General features: G+C 39.0%; 1 protein-coding gene across 1 annotated transcript in view; it reads left to right on the top strand.

The window, feature by feature from the left end:
• The window catches only part of AKAP6 (A-kinase anchoring protein 6), a 578,687-nt gene that overhangs the window by 282,778 nt on the left and 273,362 nt on the right, over positions 1-22,547 (top strand). The window contains exon 8 of the mRNA XM_033851195.2: positions 16,427-16,678. Within this exon, the coding sequence (XP_033707086.1) occupies positions 16,427-16,678 (252 nt within the window). The remainder of the gene's footprint in view (positions 1-16,426; positions 16,679-22,547) is intronic.

Genomic DNA, 22,547 nt, shown 5'->3' with positions numbered 1-22,547 from the left:
GTAGTCAGAAAACAGAACATTCTTCCTCACTAAGTTTACAGTCAAACTAAGTAAGCAGTGAGGTTAAAATGATTTTATAGGTAAAATTAGTCTGGAAGTTTGGAAAGTGCAATTGAAATTGAATTTATTTCGCAGTTGGTTGCTGATTTCAAAAGTAAAGTACAATGTCCTTTGAGGAGCCTGAATCAGTGTTATAAGACTATTTGAATGGATCCTTCGTCTTTCATTTTGGTGTGTCATTGGGACATTAATAGTGGATGGTTTCTGTACTTGGTGGTCAGATATGTTATTTTGATCCATTTTTATTTCCCAAAGGGGCCTCTGGAAAAGGGCAATTGAGGGTAGATTTAAAACCACATTATTGGAATTCAGTAACTTTCATCATGCTTTGTATGTCTAGTTCTTGCTGAAGAGCAGTTCTGATACAGAGTCAGTCAAGCACGACGGAGCAGGCAAAATACCAAAATGGATTTTCTTAACTAAGATATAAGCTGAATTCTATGTTCTCATTTAGGCTTTGATGCTCAGCATTAAATTTTTCAGAAAATGTGCTAGATGTATGCTTTTTGCTCTTTGTGGTTCTGTGGATGAAGGGATGAGCATAGGAACAAAACAAATCCACCAGTACAAGTTATTTGCATTTATGGAAGTAAACAAAAGTTTATATAAATCGGTCAGCAAAAATTGTGTATTTCAATAATTCCTAAGCAATTGTGAAGAACTGTTACTTTAGTTATGTAAAGTATACCCCCAAGGGAGTGCTGAGGTCTCTTTAGATGTCTTCACTTCTCCAGTAATTACTCAAAGGCTGTAGTAGCTTGAAAGTGGAAGATTCTGAATCCTAGGATATTGAGGTCACTCCTGGAGATAAACAAGGTCTTACTTTGTCAAGTAATGGAATCTTTCCCTAGAAACATCCCTCCCTTATGGGTTTATATGAAAATATAGAAGAGGGTTAATGATCTATGCAGTCATGCTCTGGGACAAATCAATCAATCAAATTAGAAGGGAGAGAGGATGAGTAATACATACATTCTCACTCATTTCAGGTGATTAATGTCTTTCCCTCACCTGTATCTTTATATCAATTCTATTAAACTTTAAAAAAGGCAATCAAAACGAAAACAGAGCTGAAAGTCTTAATAACCACTGATTAATGATATGTTATTTATCTGTTAGTACTTGGCTAGTAGCACCTGGCCATCTGACAGAGAGCCCTAAGAGAATGCTGGTAGGATATCTGTGAATGAAGTGACAGGTCTATCCCTACAGAAAAAGAATGCCAGGAGTCTGGGATCCTGTTGCTCTGACATTGATCTTCTTCAGTAAATGATTTTGACTCTATTGATACTGTACTCTACATATTACTTACTCTGCATAACTCTGCATTCCTTGACATGTTGCCATAGAAACTAACTTCTTCATTGTTGTTTACTTTTTACTTCTTTTTTCCACAAAAGAAATGAATCTCTAGTGGAGAAAAACAGTACATTAAAAATCATTTACAATGCTGCCACCTAGAGAATACTATGAACAGCTTTATTTTAACATATTTCTCAGTTCTTTCCCTATGACTATACATAACTATAATTTTTAATAGAACTCATATAAGTTAGTTTTTCTCAATTAACAATATATCTTGAACATCCAACACGCATATTGTAGTATTTGTCTATTTTTTCATTGTATGGAACACCACATCATGTTAAACCAATCTCCTCTCTTTTGATCTTTTGGCTGTTAGATTTTTTTCACAATTAAAAAAACAACTCTGTGATAGCATTTCAGTAGGTAAATGCATTACTGCCTTAGGAGAGTTTCCTGGAAATGAAATTATTGGGTCCATGGGAGGCAGTGGGAGTTTTTCAGAAGGTTAATTGATGACCTACATTCCCACCTACCTTACATAAAAGGGTAGTATTGGCTTCAGAATATGGATTTGTTGTTATCTCATTCACAGGGTGTTAACCATGGCCCCTAAAATTAGTTTTCCACAGTACTCTAATCCTATGAGGTTTCATTTCCTGTTCCGGACTCTCAGATGTGAGATCTAAAAACTTGTGTCTATAATGTTAGCTTCCAACAGGCATGCTGTAGGTGTTTAAATACAAATCAACAGCCAAGCTAGTTGCTGTGGATATATTTATGTGGGGGAGGAAGACATAGAAACACATCCTTAGAAGCTGTGCCATGTTCTTAGTGATCTAAATATATAAAGAGTGCATCTAAGAAAGAGGTTGACCTTTCCAAGGTCGCATCATGAGTCAGCAATGAAATCCCAAATAGGACTTTCATCCTCTTCACTTCTTTCTCCCAGTATGAAGAGTATTTATGAATAGGTCAAGAGAAAGCATTTGTAGATGAATTTATAAGACCATTTATAACTTGAAGTGCTCCAAAATTTCAAGAGAGTTACTAGAAAATTTCCATCTCAGGTAAATAAATCTAAATTGCTAAAAATTTTGATAAATTTTTAGAAAATAAAATCTTAAGTGACTGGAATGAAGAGGTAGTAGTGGGTGGTATAGGCAGATGGGAATGAGCCTCAAAGGAATATGTGTACACGCACAGGCGTGTGTGTGTGTGTGTGTGTGTGTGTGTGTGTGTGTGTGTGTGTTTGCAGGAATGGGGGAATAGGAAAGTGGAAGAATAATGGCCTGAGTCTATCATGGTGACTAAGGAAAACACAACCAAAGGGGCTCCTCAGGACATTAACCCTGGGGTGGAAGTGTAGGGGTCTTAGCTCTCTCTTTTTTTCCTTTTTGTAATTCTATATTTATTTTTTTTAATTTTTAAAATTTTTTTTAACATCTTTATTGGGGTATAATTGCTTTACAATGCTGTGTTAGTTTCTGCTTTATAACAAAGTGAATCAGTTATACATATACGTATGTTCCCATTATCTCTTCCCTCTTGCGTCTCCCTCCCTCCCACCCTCCCTATCCCACCCCTCCAGGTGGTCACAAAGCACCGAGCTGATCTCCCTGTTTAGCTCTCATTTTGAATGAATCATAGATCTTTCCTCCTCAGCCTGCTGGTATGGATCAGTGCTGTTATTTCAAATCTTATGGAAGGGTCACCTGGAGAACCCAGAGAGATACTTTTCAATGTCCCCAGGACTGGAACTCAGGTCTCCTGATTCCTAGTCTAGTGCTTGTTCTACTACTAGAAGGAAGTAGCAGTCATGTTACGAGGATTTTCAGAGATACACAAAAACTTCTGGGTAATGAAAATTCAGGCTATGTATTATGGGAGGGCTACACAAAATAAAAGAAAAAGAAAACAAAAGAAAATTTTAGAGCTTGATGGTGGTGGATGGAACACCATCCAGCTTGGTGGATGCTATTCCATCTACCACTTTATTGCAGATGAGGAAACTGAGACTCAGTGATCTACCGGGACAAGGATAACCAGGACACAGCAAGACCAAGAACTAAGACCTTCTAATATTCATCCTGGTGCAGAGTAATCTAGATACATATTATGATTCATTTATTCTTTCTCATGATCATCTTACAAGCTCCTATTTCATGGTCCGTGAATTAAGGATCACTAACATCAGCATGTATTAAGAATCTATTTGCTTGTGGTACTATACTCTATAAAGCAAAATAGACAAATGCAGTGCTTGCCACACAAGAATTTTCTAAGGCAGACAGACCTCATAGAAATAGACAGAAATGACCTATAGATCACTGAACAAACAAAGCAAATATGTGAAGTGCACAACTTTGGCCATGTGAGGTGGAAAATGAAGAGATCTTCACAGTTCATGGTTTAAAGAGAAGATCCATCTTCATCTCTGGTCAGCCCTAAACTAATAAGTAATAAGAATCACCCTATGCTCTGTAGGTGTTATACTAGAAAGGAAAAGAAAGAGTGTTTTATCTGGCAAACCCAGCACTCAAGTTCATGTAATGGTGCAGTCTCTTTGGAATATTGTTGATTACTACTTTCATTGATTTTTGTCCTTTTGCATATTCTGTGATGATCTGCAAAGATTAGAAGGGTCTGCTGAGGCAGGAGGTCTCTTAAGGCATGCCTTCTAAAAGCAAAGTCTTTTCCCTCCTTGTAGGAAAACTAATGGTCATGTGGTTATATTTTTATTGAGGCTTTTTTCCCCTTCGAAAAGGACCTTGATTAATGTGGGAACCTACAAAACCCGCAAATGTTTAAACTGTGTAATATGCACAGCCATGAATGTGAGACTAGGGTATAAGTTCCGTTCTCTCAAAGACCAGTTAAAGACAAACCCAAGGTGACCCAGCTCTCTTCTGTGGTAACAAAAGCCACGTTGACCAGATCTTTTACATGCCTATCGTAGTCATTTGCTTCAGGGCCAGTATTAATAGTAGTATTAGCATTAGTATTCTGAAACTGTCATATGTATAATGTGAGGTAAAACAAATGAGTAATTACGGGATTCTCTAATTCCATCACCCCCTGTGTTCATGAGAATCAGAATTCTTGGTGTGGAAGAAAGGAGATAGAGATGTCATATAGAAGATATTAGGTTAAAACCCTGTGGTCATGAATTTGAATTGGAAATATCAGTTATGAACTCATAAAGTGTTTTTTTTTTAAAAATATACATATCTACTAGCTCTGTTAATTAAAAAAAAAAAGCGTAGAAACAATCACTAACCTAGAAGTAATGAGCATCCCTACTGTCCAGATGGTAGTCTGAAAAAACTTTTCTCATTAAAGGAAACCAAGGCTTATTAGAAAAATGGCAGATTTCAAGTATGGAAATATACAAGATGAGCAAGGAAGCTATCAAAGTCTACTTAGAATAGCCAATCTGGAGTCAAATTGAAGGGGATACCACTGGCCAAAGATGGACAGTTTGCCCTTCAATAAGGTTGAGAATTGCTATGGATCAAAATCCGTCGAACATGTTTAAATCCATGAGTACAACATGATATTAAAAACCGACTGGTTGGTTACCTTCTGAATGTAACAGAGAACCAATTCATTGTCTTGAAAACCAATTCATTATCTTGAAAACTGATGAAAAGGAAAGAATCAAGCATATATCTTGACTTTCCTTTATGAATTATATCACTGTAACCAAATTTTCCATAAAGAGAAGCATCTTCTATTCCAGCTAGTAAATGAAAACAAATTGATAGAATATCATCATTTTACAATCTCCAATACATTAACAGTTTTAGGTACAGAGCATCAACTGTCAAAATAGTCGATAGCATCAACTATCAAAAAAGAGCAAAAACCGGGCTTCCCTGGTGGCGCAGTGGTTGAGAGTCCACCTGCCGATGCAGGGGACATGGGTTTGTGCCCCGGTCCGGGAAGATCCCACATGCCGCGGTGCGGCTGGGCCCGTGAGCCATGGCCGCTGAGCCTGCGCGTCTGGAGCCTGTGCTCCGCAGCGGGAGAGGCCACAACAGTGAGAGCCCCGCGTACCGCCAAAAAAAAAAAAAAAAAAAAAAAAGAGCAAAAACCAAAGTTAAATTCCTCTTGATGAAAGAACACAATACTACTGATGGTTTAGTCAAAGACATTGTACCTTAAACTAATCAGGCCTTAGGATCCAGCTGCCAGTTTGTAGGAAGAGGACCAACACACTGACTGTTTTCACATGGCTGCAACCGAGAAATCCAAGTTATGGGAAACTCTGCAAGTCTAATGCCCTAGGACTTTCAACAGGTGAGTTATATGAAAAAAACCAAAAGGAATAGAGATGGACTCTGTAGATTTAAAAAGACTTACAGACATAGCAAGTGAACATATGGGCAACAGTAAATTATAGTGCCAGGCGTGCATACTTGGGTGATAAAACCACAAAGAGATGCAGGAAAGTGATTGCTCTTCAAGTCAGGATAGTGATCACTTTTTTGAGGCTTGGAGGGTCTGTGATGGGGAGGGGGCACATGGGGGCACTTCTGGGGTGGCTGGCAAAGTTCTAATTTTTGACCTGGTTAGTTGTTTGCCTTATCGTAATTCACTAAGCTATATATTTTTATGTGTGATATTTTGTATCTGTTCTATTATATTTAAAAAGTGTAAAAAATCAGAAAAAAAAATAAAGCATGTTAGAGGAACCTGCAAACCTGATGCTACCCTAGAGATGATCACAACACTGTAAGCAGTAGATAAATAAGGTTGTGGAAAATTGTGTTCTGGAACACAAAGAATGTAAATTCTCCGGTAGAGACATCTGTGTAATGTCAGTGGCAGACTGCCTTTCAAGTCGCTGGGTTTTGTTCTTAGGGTTGTGTAGCAACAGGCTTGGCTGTAGCTCCTGTTTCTAGACAGATGACCCACCTCTGGCTCAGTGTTTTTCAATTGTGGTTGGTTGCTTAGAACACGGGCATAATGACCACTGCATGCTTAAGAAAATGCAGATTTCTTCATCCCATCTCTCTTCAAAAGGAGCAGCCCTGGGATCTGCATGATTAACACACGATTATACTGCACACTTCAGTATAAAAACCGCCACTGACTTCTCTGTCAATTTCTACCTGAAATCAGTTCTATAAAGATGTCCTGGGGAAAGTACAGACCTTCCGAGCAATTTCCAGATGGGCTATTGAGTGTTGAGGCCATAGCTGTGATTTTCACTAGTGAATGAACTTACATTTTGAACCTTTATCTAGAACACTGAATATGAATGTGACTAAGCATAGCTCAGTTAGAAAAAAATGGGTTTTCCAGTGTGCAATAGCAATTGTCAATTTTCCTCTTGTCTTTTTGCTCAGGATTTTTTCCCTCTCGAATAAGTCAGAGCCTGGGATTAAGAATTTAAAGTGGAATCTTCATCAGTGAACTCTCTGACGCTTTTAAAATAACAATTTTAAACCAAAAAAATTTCAGTAATGGAAAGCAGAACAATCCTGATTTGGATATGGCCAGGTATGGCCAGGCAGAACTTTTAATTGGTTCTTTCTCAATTTAAGGCAAAGGAGGCTTTCAGAGCATGGAAGCAGAAGTGTGCAGGCTTCCAAGTCTGTATTAAGCATCTTCATCCTCCTCTTTCTACAATCTCCTTCACTCTCCCAAATCCATGTGCTTTCTTCATCACCTCTCCTAATCAAAACAGGAGATGATGTCAGTTACTTAATTTGCAGATTGCATACTGATTAGTGTGGATATACTTGGGAGAGGAAGCTAAACTAGTACTTGCTTTTTAAGGATTTTACATGGATTTGTGAAATACAGTATTTTATCCAATTGAATCCAATTCCTCAGGCATCCTTTGGGCACTGCCCCCATGTATGGCGGTGTCCTAGCAGTGCAGACGAGTAAGATACACTTCCTGCTTCCAGAAAGGTGCAGTCTAGTGAGGGAGGTGGATGAGTACCAGCTAATGGTAACAGAAAAATCACTTCTGCATAAATAATCTCAGTTCAGTCCTCATACTTGCAGAATTTTAGTAATTAAAAGGATAACCACTCTTTATAATCATAAAGTTCTTCAAACTTTGGAGAGAAGTACTATGATGATCATAAAAGTCTCAGCATCCCTCTCACCAGTCTTCATCACAGTCATTCTCAATATGACAATGAAGAAACTAGGACCATTAGAAAGTGAAGAGGAACAGGGCTTCCCTGGTGGTCCAGTGGTAAAGAGTCCGCCTTCCAATGCAGGGGACGTGGGTTTGATCCCTGGTCAGGGAACTAAGATCCCATGGGGCGACTAAGCCCATGCGCCACAACTACTGAGCCCACACGCCTCAACTAGAGAGCCCACGTACGGCAAACTACAGAGCCCACGCGCTCTGGAGCCTGCGTGCCACAACTAGAGAGAGAAAACGTGCACGCTGCAACTAGAGAGAAGTCTCTGTGCTGCAACGAAGAGCCCACGCGCCACAACAAAAGGATCTTGCATGCTGCAATGAAGATCCCGCATACCACAAAAAAGACCTGTCGCAACCAAAAATAAAAATAAGTAAATAAAATATTTAAAAAATATGGCTATAATTTAAAAAAAAAGAAAAGTGTAGAGGAAGGGAAAAAAGAGAGGGTAGTCTACTTTTGCGGAAATAAAAATACCTTGTCATAGGAACATCTATTAATCTGTCTTTTGGAGAAAGTACAGTTTTGAAAGTCAGCTGTAGGTGACATTCATACTCTGCAATATTTTTTATATGAGGTTGCAAGTTTTAGTTCACATGGCTCACTTGCAAGTTTTTTTAAACAAGTAACGGCTATTCCCTTGATCTGTATTTTAAAATACAAAGTACATGTATTAGGTAAGAATCTCTTTTCAGCTTTTTCTAATGAACACACACATATGGTGAGCATATGGGTAAAAGACACTTTAATCATTCATTTCTACAATTGCTAGTAAACAAAATGAGCAGTCATGATGACGTGGCATTTTGCAGTAAGACTAAATTATGTACACAAAATACATCTTATATTTACTTATCTCTTGCTTACTGACTTTAGAACATAAAAACTCTTTATTTTAAATGTAATGGTATCCTCTGGATAAGATGAGGGCTCAAGGTTTTTGAAACTCTGATAGGGAAGAAGATGGAAGTGGGAGTGAGGAGACCTATCCTTTAAAAGTAGACTTTAATTCATGTTTTGTTTTAGAAAAACCATCTCAATGTGTCCTGCAGTTATACAAATGTAACTCAAGAGTGTTTTGAGAGAAACAATGAAATTATTTGGGGGAAGAGAAAGAAACATTATTTGGGTAGTAGAAGAACGCAGAAATGACTGTTGATTACTGTTTGTCCCTGTGCAGAGTCAGGTTATAGGTACTGGAGGGATTTGCTATGTTTTCTCATTTGGGGATTGCATGTAGGGAAGCAAGAAACAAGAGAGAAGTGGGAGCGGCTGCATTTGTGGGACTTAGTGAAACTGGGGTGCCCAGTGTTGCTTTAGGACCTGGGCGAGAAAGTTGCTGGAAGGGCAGGTTTCCCTCCACATTCTCATGGAGCCCTTGGAGACTGGCAATTTGGGGCACTTTGGCAGAATGTTGATCCACAGATACTTGTAATTTCATGAGGAAACGTTCAAGATGTTTTGAGAATGGTTGGAAATGGGCTTGGTGGCCTAATGATGAGGCAGCAAACAGATCCCCTCCCAGGGACAGTTAGCAGGAGCTGGGGCAGTCGTACTTAGAGTTATTAGAGTAAGCAGTCAGAACACTCACAGGAAGGACACCCTCACTTCTATCTCACTCTGGTGAAAACTGGACATACTGGTTAAATACATAACAGGTATCTTAAAAGCCCTATATCTGTCTAGAAGAAATAAGATACAACTGGAAAATACATATACAACAATCTTACCAAAGAAAGACACCTCTCTCACATAAACATACAACTAAATTAAAGGAAAAATACTGACCCAACCAGCTGGAGTTTATTTGTAAACAGTCTCAGGTCCTCGGTGTTTGTATCAGCTACTAGGTAACCAGAGAAGAGTCCTGTTTCAGTGACAGGCAGCAGCAGCTGCAATTTTGAGACCGCAAGGTGTCATGAAGGTTGAGTGAAGTGGGCAGTTGGCAACATAATGTATTCAGTGCATTTTGTGCTGTGAGTAATACTGAATGCCACAGGGGCTACTGTGCTCTATGTGAATTAAACAAGAAAATAACATCACTTTCCCACATTAATGCAGTAATACCTATGGACAAAATTTTCATGCAACTTTTGAATATACATTGTTTCCACTGTCATTTGCTTTAATTCACTTTGAGATGGGCTCCAGATGAGCCTCATTTTCTTTGATACTTGCCAGAAACTAATGTGGAAGCTACAGAATTAGAGATGATGATAGTAGTGACATGACCTTAAGGGCTGTGCTATTTGTCATTTCCAAGAATATGAAGGGAACGTGTGACCCCAAATTAATTTTTACATGCATTTTACTAAGAGACTATAAACTGGCTTCCTTTTGTTTCATTAGTTTTAAAATTATCATACAGCAAAATTGTGGGGGGTTTTGGTGTACTGTTCTACGAGTTTTCACCCATGTGTAGATTTCTATTACCTTCTCCGTAATCAGAATTCAGAACAGTTCCATCAGCCCAAAAAATGCCCTCATGCTCTCAGTCGATAGTCATGCCCTCCCCACCCCCAATCCCTGGCAACCACTGATATATTCTTCATTACTGTAGCTTTGTCTTTTGAGAATGTTGTATAAATGGACTTATACAGTGTATACCCTTTTGAGACTAGCTTCTTTCAATTAGCATACTGCTTTTGAAGTTTATCCAAATTGTTGCCTGTATCAATAGTTCTTCTTTTCCCTGACTGCTGTGTGTTGTATAGATGTACTGTAGTTTGTTTATCCATTTCTCCACTGAAGGACATTTAGGTTTTGGCTTTTATGAATAGAGCGTCTTTTCATTTTTGTGTGTACCTGAGGCATCATTTCTCTAGGATAAACACCCAGGAGTGGGATTGCTGGGTCAGATTGTAAGTGTATGTCTAACTTCATAAGAAACTGCTCAACTGTTTTCAAGTATGACTGTACCATTTTGCATTCTCATCATTAGTGTAGGAGACTTCCAACTGCTCTGGAACTCCTCAGCACTTGGTATTGTCAGCAATTTTTTATTCTAATCGGTCTAATAAGTATAAACTGGTATCTCACTATGGTTTTAATTTACATTTCCCTAATGGCTAACGAGGCTGAAGATTGTTTCATGTGCTTATTTACCATCATTATGTCCACTTAGGTAAAGTGTTCAAGTCTTTTGCCTATTTTAGAATTGGGTTGGTTGTTTCCTTACTGTTGAGTTTTGAGAATTCCCTGTATGTTCTGGATAGAAATCCTTTGTTGGGTAAGTAATTTGCAAATATTTTTCTCAGTCTGTAGTTTATCTTTTCCTTTTCTTAAAAATATCTTTCATGAGCAAAAGTTTTAAATTTTGATGAAGTCAAAATTTGCTCTTTTATGGACAGTGTGTAATATGCCGTGCCTAAGAAATTGGTGCTAAACCCCAGGTCCACAGTTATGGAGACAACACTGACACCTGCTACTTCCTGGAATGTTCTTCTCTATCTCATCCTCCTGGTTGTCTTCTTCAAGACCCAAACTTTACTTCCTTTGAAAAGCGCTTGTGCCCCTTTCCTCTTTGCCCCTGTGGACACAATCATTTCCTCCTCATCTGTGTACCCTTTGTGAACACTTATTTTCCTGACTATAATTTCTCATTATATGCGGAACTCCCACCAGGCAGGGAACTCCAGGGGACCAAACCCTGGCATTTATTCACCTTTGTTTCCCCAGCACATGGGTTAGTACATAGTAGGTACTCAATACATTCACTGAAAAAACAGAAGTAATTAATTCCTAAAGACATTATCCTTCTATCCTTAATTGTGCTGGGGACAATTTGAGTAGCTATAAAAAATGTTATTGCTTTAAGGACATTTAAAGACTATCTTCAGTTTAAAATTAAAGTTTGTTATTCTTTGAGACATCTTTTGATTTAGTCATTTAAATGAGCTTGCTGGAGAACATCTTTTCTCAGAGGAAAGGATATAAGAGAATGAATGAAATTCATGTTAGAATTATGGGAGATTTTAAGTAGCTAAAGCAGTTGATACCAATTGATGATATTGAAAAATAACTTAGCAATTTTATCTACTGAAATTAAGTTTTTGTTCATTATTAGTCTGTTAAAGTAAGATCCATATCATCAAAATTCTTGACTGCCCAATTTAATGGTAGCCACTAATTATACAAAGAGGTCCTGAGGAACCAGTCCTCTACTTGGGGAAAACATTCACATGCTGAAATAAATCCTCTGGGAATGAAGCTACCGTCTGATGATAGAAAATCTTCATTAATTATGTGAAACAGCCTCCTGTTGCCACATATTCATAGGAAGTTAGATTTTTAGCTTTCCTTTGTCTATAACAGAACAAGATAATGGGCCCAACTTCAGGTGAGCTTCTGAAGGTTAACAGTTTGTCTTGGTATCCTTGGCCCCTCTCTCTGGATCTGCCCTTCCTCCACCTCTACATTCTCAGAGTCCTCCAGCTCTCTGTTTGTGGACTTGGTTTACAAGGAGTGCGAGCTGCCTTTAAGGGCGATAGACTGAACCTAGAGTCTTAAGAGTGTGAGGAGTCTGGGCTGGTGGATCTGTCCATGGTTGCATCATTCCAGATGATGCATACTTGGGAATCAGGAGAGGAGTCTAGAAGTCAGAGAAGAAGGGTCTAACACAGGCAACACTGGGGAGAGGGGCTGGAACTGATGGAAATAGTGACCAGAATTAGGCGTGAACAGGAGAAATGGGATAATTTCAGGCTACGACTATGAAATCAGAGCCTGGAATAAATTGCTTTATAGAAGATGGACCAGTGGACCTAACCATTTTTCTCATGGTTGCTGGAAAGGACTCCTTGGCTGTCACTCATAGAATCTTTAGCATCCTCATCCCTTTCTTGACCTTACCTCTTCTGTAGACATTCAATTTTCTGCCTACTAACACCCTCTATCAAAATAGAAAAGAATCTGAAATCAAACATTAACACTTTTTGGGCAATTACACTTCACTATGAATTTTAGTCACTGTATCAGCATAACTAGTCATTGCCATGTTAAGCGTTTTAAACCTCCAACTATGAATGAAAGATTTTATTTCCTGTTAATACTCTTGGTAAATAGATGGGGAGAAATATTTTTGCTTATAGGTTCTTCAGATATATATTATGTATCTCCAGTCCCAAAGGGATTGTTTCTTTTCATATTCCTAAAAAACTGTGAATTTCTTCTAAAGTTACCACTTTGTTTCCACCAAGTAGCACTGCAGTGCTCGAAAGTTTGTTATACACTGAGCAGTTCAGCCATGTGAGTTGAGTCCAGTTTCCAGTTGCTATCTGCTCAAGTTAAACATCTGGTAGAAGCTGAAAAGCCTTACATGCATCAGTTGGGCTCCAATCCAGCTCCACACCCAAGCTTCTACTTCATCTTATTAATCTAGTGCCCACAGGGCCTCCAACAAGTCAGATCTCTCAGTGCCTTTTAATTCCAAACAATCTCTGCTGGGAGGAAGCCATTCAGCAAATCAGTTTTTAAAGTTTCTGATACCTGGTTATCTGACTGAATGTTCGTAATCTTCAACTTGTTTCATATAACATCCAACAAACTGGCAGTAGTTAAGGGCCAAAGCACCAGAAGCTTAAGACTGAATATTTTTTTAAATATTTGTTTGACATTTATATAGAGGGACAAGGAAAAGCAGGTCTTCTGTTATTAAAACCTAGATGTAGATTCAGAATTAGCTACCTTTCTCTAAACAAACATCTCATCAAGTGTTCAAAGCATAGTCCCCGTTTAGAGGGAGAGGGAGTATATACACTCACACACGCGAATATACAACCTACACATTTATCTGTAGTTCTTGTTCTATAATTTGTGCGTGCGTGTAATTTTGTCAAGCCAGACAACCAATGGCAAAGTAGAGGGCATAAAAGTAATTAAATAAATTAATAGACTCCAGAAAATTGCACCATGCTATGCATTATTTAGTTTCAGAATTTCAGCAGATCCTTCGTGTGCATATTGCCAAAATACTCAACAGAGTGAGGTCAGCCCTTGTGGGGAGGGTGTTTCTTTCTCCTCAGGGCCCATCTGTTTCTGTGGGAACAGGGCTAATTCACATTTCACAGTTACTAAGGAGGAGGGTATGAAAACCTGAGTTAACTGGCACCATTGATGCTTTAGTGCCCCTTACACATAGTTTCCCCTGGATGGTTGCCTGACATCTTGACCCATGAACTGGCTCTGACTAGATTCCTGCATCCATTATGAAGGAGCCAAATGTGTGTAAATAGAGCAGATGACATGTGCTTTGGCATGAAGTTTTCATGGTACCAAGGCTATACATATAACCTTCTGTATTGGGAGATGAGCGTAGGATGGTGTAGAAATGCCTATTTAGCTCTTCTGAGCAGGTGGCAGAAGGGTTACTCAAACCTTTTTCTCTCTCAGGTATGTCATTTTTCTGCATCTCTAGATTGCAGTGGGGCCTAAGAGACAGAGACTCACAAATTCTGAGTCATGGAATCAAGAGTGCGAGGAAGTTGAGCACACTGCCGAGAGAGTGGTTGAAGTGTAACCACTGTGGAAGCTGTGCTAGGAGACAGGGGGTATATGAGGAAAGCGGCTGGAGGGGATGGTGGCCTGGAGGGGGTTGAAAAGCACCTGTAGTGGGGGAATGGGAGTAAAAAGGTCTGTCAAAGAGAGGTTGGGGGCACAAGGGACTTTCTGATGTTGTTCCCCAGGTGAAGTGACGACCAGATCCAGAGTCATCCGGTAGAATGGCGTGAAGGTCTGAGGAGGAGTGAAGTAAAGGAAATCCGAGGCTAGAGTGTTGGCTGGCTCCTCAGTGTGAACGCTGAAATTACCTAAGACAATGGTGTGCTCAGGATGGAGAGGAAAACCGTGAACCAGATGCATTCTTCAGTGCAGAGGAGTGAGAGAGAAGAATGTAGATAACAGTAGTAAGGGAGGATGACAGGAAGGTTTAGCAGACAGTAGGCACCTACGAAGAAAGAAGGCAAAAGAGTAATGATCAGAAAGTGACAAAAAAGCACTGAGGTCTGCCCTTCCCCCATCAGTTCCCCTCCTTCCTCCACCCTTCCCAATCTCTCAGCTGAGCCTGGGAGAATGAGCTGCTTCCCCTGGGAGAGCAGTGGAGGAAGCAGAAGCCTTGAGCAAGGTCAGGTTTGGGTAGGAACAGGAGGTAGAGGTAGCATTTGTGAAGAGGTTAAGGCACGTTTTTACAATGGATTGGGGATATTAGCCAGGAGAGTCCTGAGAATTTGGAAGAGGTCAGCAATGGGAGGAAGGGCATTTTCCAAGGCAATACAGTACTACATAGAAATGAGCATCCTAATAGGACAAAGCATGCAGGGCATTTGCTTTGGGGTGGTGGTTGAGGTATCAGGAATAAAATGCATGGGGTAAATGGAGTAGATGTCCAAACAAGCATCAGCTAAGACCCCAGGCTACATGGAATATCTGATGATAGTTAGAGGCCTGCTCTTTTCTGCTGAAGGTAAGCAGAGACTAGCTAATCTGGCCATGATTGGTTCTTATGTACTGGTTAATAGGGTATTATAATTTTTGCCCCAAGTCTCTATTGGACCGCATAAGCCCATGGGCCATATTTTTTTCTAAGAAATTTACCTAATCAGAACTCCAAAGTCTACTTAGTTTAAACTTTTAATCTGTTTCAAGTTATTATCACCAATTTATTACCAGTTAGGTCTTGGATTTCAAGAACTAATGTTGGAGCATGTATTGGAATTGTACATTAATTTTTGTTCAGAATTCAGCACAACTTTCTATCATTATTCAATAGTTTTTTTGGCTTACTATTACACATTGTCAAATACAGGTTACATTTTAGTTTTCTTTGAAAACAAGTAATTGAATTGTATGAAATCAGAAGGTTATATTTCCAGCATAGAATGACTGTTTTGATATTCAATATGGGGCTCAGAACTCAAAGGCTGTCTTAAAATTTTAGCTTTAACAAAAATCATAAATAAAAGCTGCACTTAAAAGAAATCACTGATACATAACTAAAAGTGAGTAACTGAGCACTTTTTGCTGACATGGGCATCATTTTGATGCTTAATGGACTCCAGTTGCTCAAGTAGGTATTACCAGTGATGCTGCCCATTTCATGCTGCTGGCCTCTGACAGCACATTGAAAATGTGGGAACTTGTAAGGACAAGTGACACATCAGATAAAATCTGCCTACCTAATAGTATGTGAGGAGGACATTGAAACTTTGATATAGTAATGGTTTTATTTTAAATGTCTGAGTCTTAAAAACAAAACCAAACTGTATTTTGTTTTTCTTCACTCTTGGGGTTTCTCTTTCCTTCTTAAGAGTGATTTTGTTTGCAAAGCGTGGATATCCATTAAGAATTTAAATATTAAATTGTGTCCCTATGGGAAAGTGACAATTATCCCTTACCTTGAAGATCCCATGGCTCACTGAGAATGGCTAGGAGTTCCAATGCAGCACACATTCTAGCCCATTTTTCTTCATGCTACATGTCTGGAGGATGCTTCTATCCTGAGATACTATGTGTTCGGTGGAGCTCACCAGTAGCAAAGAGAAGAGCTGTTGGCTCCCTTACCTAAATCCCAAACTAACAGTAAATAAAGAGAACAGAGAGCGGATTTGTGAGGTAACCTCTCACCTTGGATGAACTTTCAATGTGAGTACCTGAAAAATAGTAGAATTTTCGTGGCTTAGAAAGAGATCAACTTACCTGTGTGCACTGAAGGCCCAATGCCCAGGAATATGGCCTGTGACTCTATCTGAACTGAAACAAAGGCCAGCTATCCAACATGTGCTCACCTGACCTGTTGGCCCTGATCATTGGTGTCAGGTGAAGGAGTGACCTTTCTACCATCCCCTTCCCAGGTTAAGGCAAAGGAGTCATCGTATATTTGCTTTTCTGTATTGCAGGACATTTGTGAAGATATTTCTGATCATGTTGAGCAAATCCATGCCCTCCTTGAAACGGAGTTCTCCCTGAAGCTGCTATCCTACTCCGTCAACGTGATTGTGGACATCCACGCGGTGCAACTCCTCTGGCACCAGCTCCGCGTCTCAGTGCTGGTTCTGCGGGAGCGCATTCTGCAAGGTCTGCAGGACGCCAATGGCAACTATACCAGACAGACGGACATTCTGCAAGCTTTCTCCGAAGAGACACAGGAGGTGGGTGTTTTCCCTGAAGCCAAATAGTGCATTGTCAGGTGTCATTATTTGAGGATGTTTTCAGTTCAGAGGTGTGGGATAGGAATCCTTTATAGGTAAATAAGCAGGTCCTAAGCCCGGTGTTGAATCTAGGTATAGTGACTAGAGGCTAGGGCACTTCTAATGTGAATGAAGCTAAAAACCAGAGTTCATTCACAGCGGTAGTTTGCACAGATACCACCCGTAGCTGTTGGTGCTAACCTGGCTTCCTGTTCCTTGTTCAATTATTTGATAAATATTCATTGAGTGCTTATATGGGCCAGGCACTAGGTGCTAAGAGTGTAATAGTGATCAAAACATGGCCTTTGCTTTCAAAGAGCAGAGACTAGTGGGGAGTGGAGGCAAGTGGACAGACATTAAGACCAGACTGTGATCTGCATGAACTACATGCAGATACAATGGTCTACATGATGCCACTGGAGGAGAGAGAAGGGGCACCTAATTCAGACAGGGAAGCCTTTACAGGAGAAGTGAGTCTAACCTGAGACCTGAAGGAGAAGCAGGATTAGACTGATGAACAGAGGTAGAAACTGTTCTAGACAGAAGGAATGGCATGATCAAAGATCCAGAGGTAAGAGAGAGAATGACAGCCTCAGAGAGGAAAAAGTTCAAGGGACCAGGAAGCAGGATTTGAAGTAATATGTAAGCAGAGGTCAGATCATGAAGATGAAAAGCCATATTAAAAAGTCATATTAAGAGACGTGGACTTTATTTTGCGGATAACAGAAGAGTTTGTTCAGGGAATTGATGCGATTCAATTCATGGTTTAGAAAATCATTCTGGTTGCAGTGAGTCATATGGACTTTAGAATTTTGCACAACCAGTATATTTAGATTTTTTTGTACTCATAGTAAGCATAGTTTAAAGAGTTTGCTGCTGTTAATCTTGATTCATAGCTTAAGAATGAACACTGTAAAGTTAAATCCAAGTGAACTCTCCTATTCCCAAATAAAACTGACATATATGTCAGAGCGAGAGAGAAAGAGAGAGAGAGGGAGAGGCATTGTGCTAGCTAAGTAGGGGCTATATATACGTGTGTGTGGATGGATGGATGGATAGATAAATAGATGGATGGATAGATGGACGGATGGATAGGTAGGTAGGTAGATAGATAAATAGATGGATGGATAGTTGGACGGATGGATAGGTAGGTAGGTAGATAGATAGATAAATAGATACCATGTATAGATACATAGAGTGTGTGTGTATGTATATAGTCCCTTGACTCTTGAAACCCAGTTTAGTGCTCTGCTGTTGATTTTGTGGAAAATATGTATTATACAAGCTTAGAAGGCATTAATATAAATGTGTATTAAAAGACCTTATAAAGAGTGTTGCATCTCATTAAGTTATTAATGTTTCAGTGGCTCCAACATTATCAACAACACAAAACAAATCTGGGCTTCTTCTCATAAATGATTTATATTTGTTGATTATTGTTTTTGTAATAATGATGCTCTTGCTGTGGCAAATTCCCTGCAGGCCCTGGAAGTTTCTGGGAATGAAAATCTACTGGGCTCACTTCTAACTTTAGGTCACAGTCTTTGTTTTCATTTAGCTTTTCCTAATATTGTGGCAATGAGGGAGGTGATACAGACTTCGGTAGAGTTCCTTTTAAAATCGTAGAATGAATATGTAGGTGTGTGAGATAGTCCTCAGATGCCATCCATCCCAAGTGGGATCCCTAGAAGTTCCTGATTGGGACCCTTGTGGTTATGGGAAACAACAAAGAATCCCAAACTAGTCAACTCTGCCCTAAATCTGGTGTTTAGGAGGAGGTGTATGCTAATGAGGTGGGAGATCAGAGATGGGGAAGGTTTGTCTAAACTCTGAAGAGACAGTACTTTAGATATCTACCTGGTATCTCCAATCTGTACATTCTTTTTTTGTTTCTACCCATGTGTTTTCCTGGCTCTGTCCAAAATCCAGTATTGACCAGTCATCAGATCTGCCCACTTTCAACCACTTAGAGGGGGCATTAGAAATCATTGAGTCAAACCAACTCATATTACATATTTATTTATTCATTCAATAAACATTTACTGACCACAACTCTGATTAGAGCTGGGGATATGAAAGTGCTCTAGGGTTTATTGTTTTTGTTGTTATTGGTGTTTTGTGGAATATGTTCATCGTGTGTTTATTTGAACTTGTATTATTCACAAAGTGGTAGCCCAAGAAAGATGAAAAGCCATTGAGACTATCTAATTGTTACTGGCCACTATTTTCACAGCTATGTAGTGAGTTTATATTAAGTAGTACCCATCATGGGTCTCACAATGTGAGCTCAACAATTATTTACAGATTCGATTGAAAGCAATTCAGTGCATTTTCATGTTTGAAGTCAGTCTTTAGTCCTGTTGTAGAGATGCAGGAATACGTTGTATGAGGGGTAAAGGAACAGTGGATTCTTAGCCATCTGCTTTGTGGACATTTCTCTGTGAATTGAAGCACTGTCTCCATTACCGTCTTTCCTGAAGCAATGGATTCCTGATCTTATTTGTTAGTTTTATTTGTTTCTGTCAGCACACTGGAACTGTGGAAAATAGGAAGAGAATTAGGATAAAATTCTCAGCTTTATCAGAATAAATTCAGCTGTGAAAGATTTATGGGATGAAGAGGGAGATGGCGTAAAACATGCTGATAAACTAGAATAGTAAATGTCCTTCCAGTGAAGGTAAATTCATTTTTCTCTTTTTGGAAATCAGTTGAGTTTCATAGCCCATTAAAGAATAGGTTTGGGGCTTCCCTGGTGGCACAGTGGTTGAGAATCCGCCTGCTGATGAGGGGGAGGCGGGTTTGTGCCCCGGTCCGGGAAGATCCCATGTGCCGCGGAGTGGCTGGGGCCGTGAGCCATGGCCGCTGAGCCTGCGCATCTGGAGCCTGTGCTCCGCAACGGGAGAGGCCACAACAGTGAGAGGCCCGTGTACCACAAAAAGAAAAAAAAAAAAAAAAAGAATAGGTGTGAAAGTCAAGAAAGTGGCAAGTTCTCTTTCTGTCCGTACAAAAACAAAGTGAGTTTTATTCCTTTATTTAAATATGGAGCAGACCATATCTTGTAAACAAATTGGCAAATGCCTTACTGAAACAAAACCAGCTGAACAAACAAAAAATACTTTAGGGCAAAGCTCCCATTGTGTAAAAAATGTGTTATACTGAAATTTTCTATATTTCAGATACTGTGATAAGCAATTCATATTTATTATTTCATTTAGTAAGGAGGGTAATGGGTATTAAAAGTAGTTCCATTTCAATATTACTCATCCATAAAAAAGAATGAAAGATTGCCATTTGCAGCAACATGGATGGACCTAGAGATTATCATACTAAGTGAAGTAAGTCAGACAGAGAAGGACAAATACTATATGATTATCACTTATATGTGGAATATAAAAAATAATATAAATGAATATATTCACAAAACAGAAACAGACTCAGAGACATAGAAAACAAACTTATGGTTACCAAAGGGGAAAGGGAGGGAGGAGGGATGAATTAGGAGTATGGGATTAACAGATACAAACCACTGTATATAAATTAGATAAAACAAGGATTTACTGTATAGCACAGGGAAGTATGTTAAGTATCTTGTAATAGTCTATAATGGAAAAGAAACTAAAAAAAAATGTATGTAACTGAATCACTTTGCTGTACACCTGAAAATAACACAATATTGTAAATCAGCTATACGTCAATTTAAAAAAATAGTTCCATTTTATAGATGGAAAAATTGAGTTTAAGAGAGGCTAAGCGAATGCTTAAGGGCATAAACCTAAGAATAATTAAATAAAACAAGCAAAACCAGCTCTTAACTGATCTCTTTGGTAAAGATAATAATAATTATTTCCTTCTTCCCTTCCTTCCTACTTTCCTTTCTACCTCCCCTAAATATTTATTGATTTCTTACTCTTTATAAGGCACTAGGCATTCAAAGATGAATAACACATGCTATTAAATGTTAGGAATCACCGTCATACTTTTGTTAGATCCTCAAACAGTTCTGGGAAGTTAGCAGGGCAAGTGCTATTATCCTTATTTTACAGATGATATTATTGTATCCATCTTACAGATAAGAAGACTGAGGCTGAGAGAGGTAGTCACACAGGTAGTGATAACTGTTAATAGTAGTAACACAATAGCGAACATTGATTAAGAACTTACCATATGCCAGATGGTGTGGTAAGCACTTTACCTAAATGATACTCACCCTCTCAGTGGGAACACATTGGTCCTTCCAGAGCACTCACATCATTGCACTTTGTGTGTTCTTCCACGAGCACTCATCACAGGGCAATTTATATTACGACAAAGTGCGTGCTAGATTTGAACTTCGTGATTGTTGGCACCAGATTATAATCATCTCTGTATCTCCCACAGCACCTAGTTCGTGTCGCTGTATATAAAAGTCGATGAGTTGAACTGAAGTAAATAATGCAGATAATAACTGCTTTAAGTGTGGAAGAGGGAGATATCACTGTAGGTTGGTTGACTGGGATTGATCATGGAGATTAGCTATTTGACTCATAAATTCAGCCTGTAGAAAATGGAAATTGTCAAGAATTATTACGATAGTATAAATAAAAATATTGAAAGACTTTGTCTGTTTTCCCTTTTCCCATCAGAAACTAAGCTTTGCCTTGCTTCCCATTTCCCTATCATTGCTTGTTCCTCTTCGTCCACTGCTGCTCTCTGCAAGGCAGTCAGAATCAGAGCACCAACATGGGAGAGCTGAAAGGAATCTGAGCAAGGGTCTCGACCCTGTGGTCTGAGGACTCTGAGGGCTGTCGCCTTCTTGTAAGAGGTCCATGAATTTATATGTTAGTAATTGAAGCATAACAAACACCATGTAGTGAAATTAGGGGAGGAAGGGTAAAGAGAGGCATACAAAATTTTTTGCCGTAACCATAATTGAAACAGTGAAATTCTGTTTTCAACTCTTCTGAGTAAGGTCACTAAATCAGGGCACAAAGTCAACTCTGAAATGGCAATGGACACTAATATAAACCTTGGGGGCATTTTAGTAGGGAGATTTTCAAATCTCTAAATTATAAGTATCAAATCTCTAAATTATAAGTATCAAATCTCATGTTCAGCTGGTGACAGAATTCACGGTTAAACAAAGAAAGATCTGAGAAGGCATTTGGAATTAGAACTTCAAACTTATTTATGGGTAAGGAACAAAGCAAAATTTCTTGTTTCAAATTAGGGAGGAAAAAGGGTTTCCTTGATGTCTGAGACAATATTGAAGCCAGCAGTAAAGTGAATAAATTGCTCATCAATAAAGTGAATAAGATACCATCTCCATAAAACATAACCTTCATCTGAGAAACTGCTTCATAACATATTAAATGGGGGTCTGTTTGGACATTGCTAGGCTGCCATGACACAGCTAGAAGCACTACAAAATAAAATGTGGTATTTCTAAAATAAAAAGGCCAGTAAAAACAACATGCACTCTTCCCCCACCTCCATATCCACCTGAGACTTTATTAATTACATGCATTAGAAAACTATCTGGGAAGGTGGTCCGGTAGAAAGCAGTGGGACTAAAATATTAGTATTACTAAGCAATATTTTAAGAAATGAAACTCATTATTTATCTGCTCTGAGAAACTTCAGAGAACTGTATTTTTTTTAAATTGCCTCTGCACTGTGAAATGTAGAAAAATACTTTTGAGGAATGCTCTTAAATAATGGCCAACTGTGTTAAAATATATGGGTAGATGCTTGCCACTTGGTCTTTAGGATATGAAATGCATATGCTATGTGCTGTTTTTTTGTTTTGTTTTTCAGGGAGGGAATTTTTTTTTTCACATTAAAAAATGCAGTA

Source organism: Tursiops truncatus, chromosome 2 (genome assembly GCF_011762595.2).
Source record: "Tursiops truncatus isolate mTurTru1 chromosome 2, mTurTru1.mat.Y, whole genome shotgun sequence".
In the NCBI taxonomy this organism is placed as follows: domain Eukaryota; kingdom Metazoa; phylum Chordata; class Mammalia; order Artiodactyla; family Delphinidae; genus Tursiops; species Tursiops truncatus.
Note: the sequence above shows the minus strand (reverse complement) of the source record. Positions and strands in the feature narration are given on the sequence as shown.